Here is a 2,615-nt window from a genome sequence, read left to right as displayed (position 1 = left end):
TTGACCAGGGTCTTCTTCACCCGCAGGGCGGTCAGGCGGGAGGCCGGGTTGTGAGCCCAACACTCGGACATCAGCTTGCCCACCTGCCGTAAACACTGGAGCACAGAACGCACACACGGGGTGAGGCTCCACAGTCAGGCCACACTCCACTGGACCCCATACTGTCACCACTGTTGTGTTTGGGTGGTTTTGTTCTGTCTAGTGCCACGTGTTAAAACTAGGGCATGCTCGATTATGGAAAAAATCATTATCACGATTATTTTGGTCAATATTGAAATCACGATTATTCGAAGAATCATTTTTTGAGTTTGAATTTCTCTCCCAATTTTTTTTTTTTAACTGAGAACTAAGTGAAATGTCCCCTTAAAAAAATACACCAAATGTTAAAATAGAAAATCTTCAAATCGAAAGTAATGTACTTATGTACCCAGCGATTCTGCAATTTCTATAAAACATTTAATGAATAAAATAAATAAATATATGTATAAAAAAAATCGTTCAACTCGATTATATTAGTTTTGAGATCGTTGGACCCACAATTATTAATCACAATCAAAATGTGATAAATTGCCCAGCCCTAGTTTACCTCGTCGCTGCTCCAGCGGTTGGCGAAGGAGGGTCTCTGTTTCTTGATGCAGACCACCTCCCTCATGTCCTCGTAGGACGGGTCCCCTGGCACCAGGTCGAAGTAGGGCAGCTGGTAGTCCTCCACGATGCCTGGGGGGGACACGCACACGTCCCATGGTTAGATAGGTTTACATTATATCAGATCAGATTGCATTACATCACATTACATTAGATACAATTAGATATGATCACATAATAAAAAATAAAATTGGATTATATTATATTATACCAGGTTATTCAATTAGGCATTATAAGATTAGATGACAATAGATTCGATTATATATGATAATGTTATATTAGACATGATTCAATTAGAATAAATTAGATGAGACTAGATCAGAACGGACATGATAAATGTATACTAGACATCATTACATACAATTAGATTACATTCACCCACACACACACACACACACACACACACACACACACACACACACACACACACACACACACACACACACACACACACACACACACACACACACACACACACACACACACACACACACTAACACCCCCCCACACACACACACACACACACACACACACACACCTCCAGACGTGCAGCGGCGGGTCATCTCCCACAGGATGAGGCCCAGGCTGTACATGTCGGCCATCATGAAGGACTGAAAGTAGTTTCGGTTCAGGCTCTCGTCCAGCACCTCGGGGGGCATGTAGCGCTTGGTGCCCACCCGCAGGTTGGGGGGGATGTCCACCTCGTTGGTATCGCTAAGAGACAGCGGGGCGGATAACACCTGGTCATTTGGTTTGCAGCCAACGTGATTTTCGAAGCTGAGGACGATGAAAATATATACCGTCTTAACTGGAGAACGGTGACAACGATGAACAAACAAGGTTTAGTCTGCATGCCAACTCGATGGAGCGCAGAGAAGCAAGCAATTCAATGAAATAGGATTGGTATTTTGTACTGTCGTAGCCACAGCAGCAGACAAGAAGATGAGGTTTGTACATTTTTAGCCCGATACGATGCAATAAAGGGGGAAGGGGGTTTATGGCATTACCCTGCGACCTTCAATGACGGGTTCAATCCGCACTAATAGCTATCCCCGTCCCCCCCCTTGTCCATTCAAGTTTATTAACCATGTTGTATTTCAAGCTTTTAATTACATTTTATTAATTAATTAAGGGCGCCACCAGAGGGCGCCCCCAACACATTCGCCACCCTAGGGGATCGCCTAGGGGTCACCCTATGCCAATCGCCGGCCCTGACTCTATCCCCTGTGCTCCTCCTGGGACGACACCTCTGTATTAGGCCTCTATTAACCCTCATTGACTGCGGTGGTACTCAGCCTCCCAGCCACAGACACAGCTCCACCTTGTGGTCCCATCTACCTGTTGAACTTGACCGCCAGGCCCAGGTCGGCGATGCAGCAGGAGCCGTTCCTCTTCACCAGGATGTTCTTGCTCTTCAGGTCGCGGTGGGCGATGGCGGGCTTGCCCTGCGTGCCGTAGATCTCCGTGTGCAGGTGGCAGAGGCCCGAGATGGCGGAGTAGGCCAGCTTGAGCAGCGCGCGCACGTCCAGCGTGTTGGAGCGGAGGTAGTCGTACAGCGAGCCGTTCTCGTGGTAGTCAGTGATCAGGTAGAGCTGCGTCCACGAGCCAGTGCCCTTGATGTCCGCCGCTATGAATCCTGGGGGATGGAGTTTAAAAAAGGTGGATTAGGAGAACGTACCGAATGTAAAGAATTTTTTTTTTATCATTATTTGAATATAAATATATATATAATCTGAAATTATTACATATTAAATTGTCTATAAATGTTCTGTGAAAGATCATTCAAGTGTGGCACCTGGTAGACAAAATTAAATGTGAAGTTAATTAACATTGCCATAGTTATCATCATGATGATTTTTATGATGATGCCTCATGAGGAAGGTCTGGTCAAGACCAGTATAAACTGGTATAAACCAGTACCTACCCAGTATGTCGTCGTGCCAAGTTAATTAACATTGCCATAGTTATCA

At 45.5% G+C, this 2,615-nt stretch overlaps 1 protein-coding gene across 1 annotated transcript in view; it reads right to left on the bottom strand.

The window, feature by feature from the left end:
• The window catches only part of bmpr1bb (bone morphogenetic protein receptor, type IBb), a 34,493-nt gene that overhangs the window by 16,543 nt on the left and 15,335 nt on the right, over positions 1-2,615 (bottom strand). The window contains exons 8-11 of the mRNA XM_056587774.1: positions 1,984-2,281; positions 1,184-1,359; positions 587-717; positions 6-95 (exon numbers count right to left, since the gene is read on the bottom strand). Of these exons, the coding sequence (XP_056443749.1) occupies positions 6-95; positions 587-717; positions 1,184-1,359; positions 1,984-2,281 (695 nt within the window). The remainder of the gene's footprint in view (positions 1-5; positions 96-586; positions 718-1,183; positions 1,360-1,983; positions 2,282-2,615) is intronic.

The sequence above is a fragment of the Gadus chalcogrammus genome, chromosome 4 (assembly GCF_026213295.1).
Source record: "Gadus chalcogrammus isolate NIFS_2021 chromosome 4, NIFS_Gcha_1.0, whole genome shotgun sequence".
NCBI classification, from domain to species: Eukaryota; Metazoa; Chordata; class Actinopteri; order Gadiformes; family Gadidae; genus Gadus; species Gadus chalcogrammus.
This window is presented reverse-complemented; position numbering and strand designations above follow the sequence as displayed.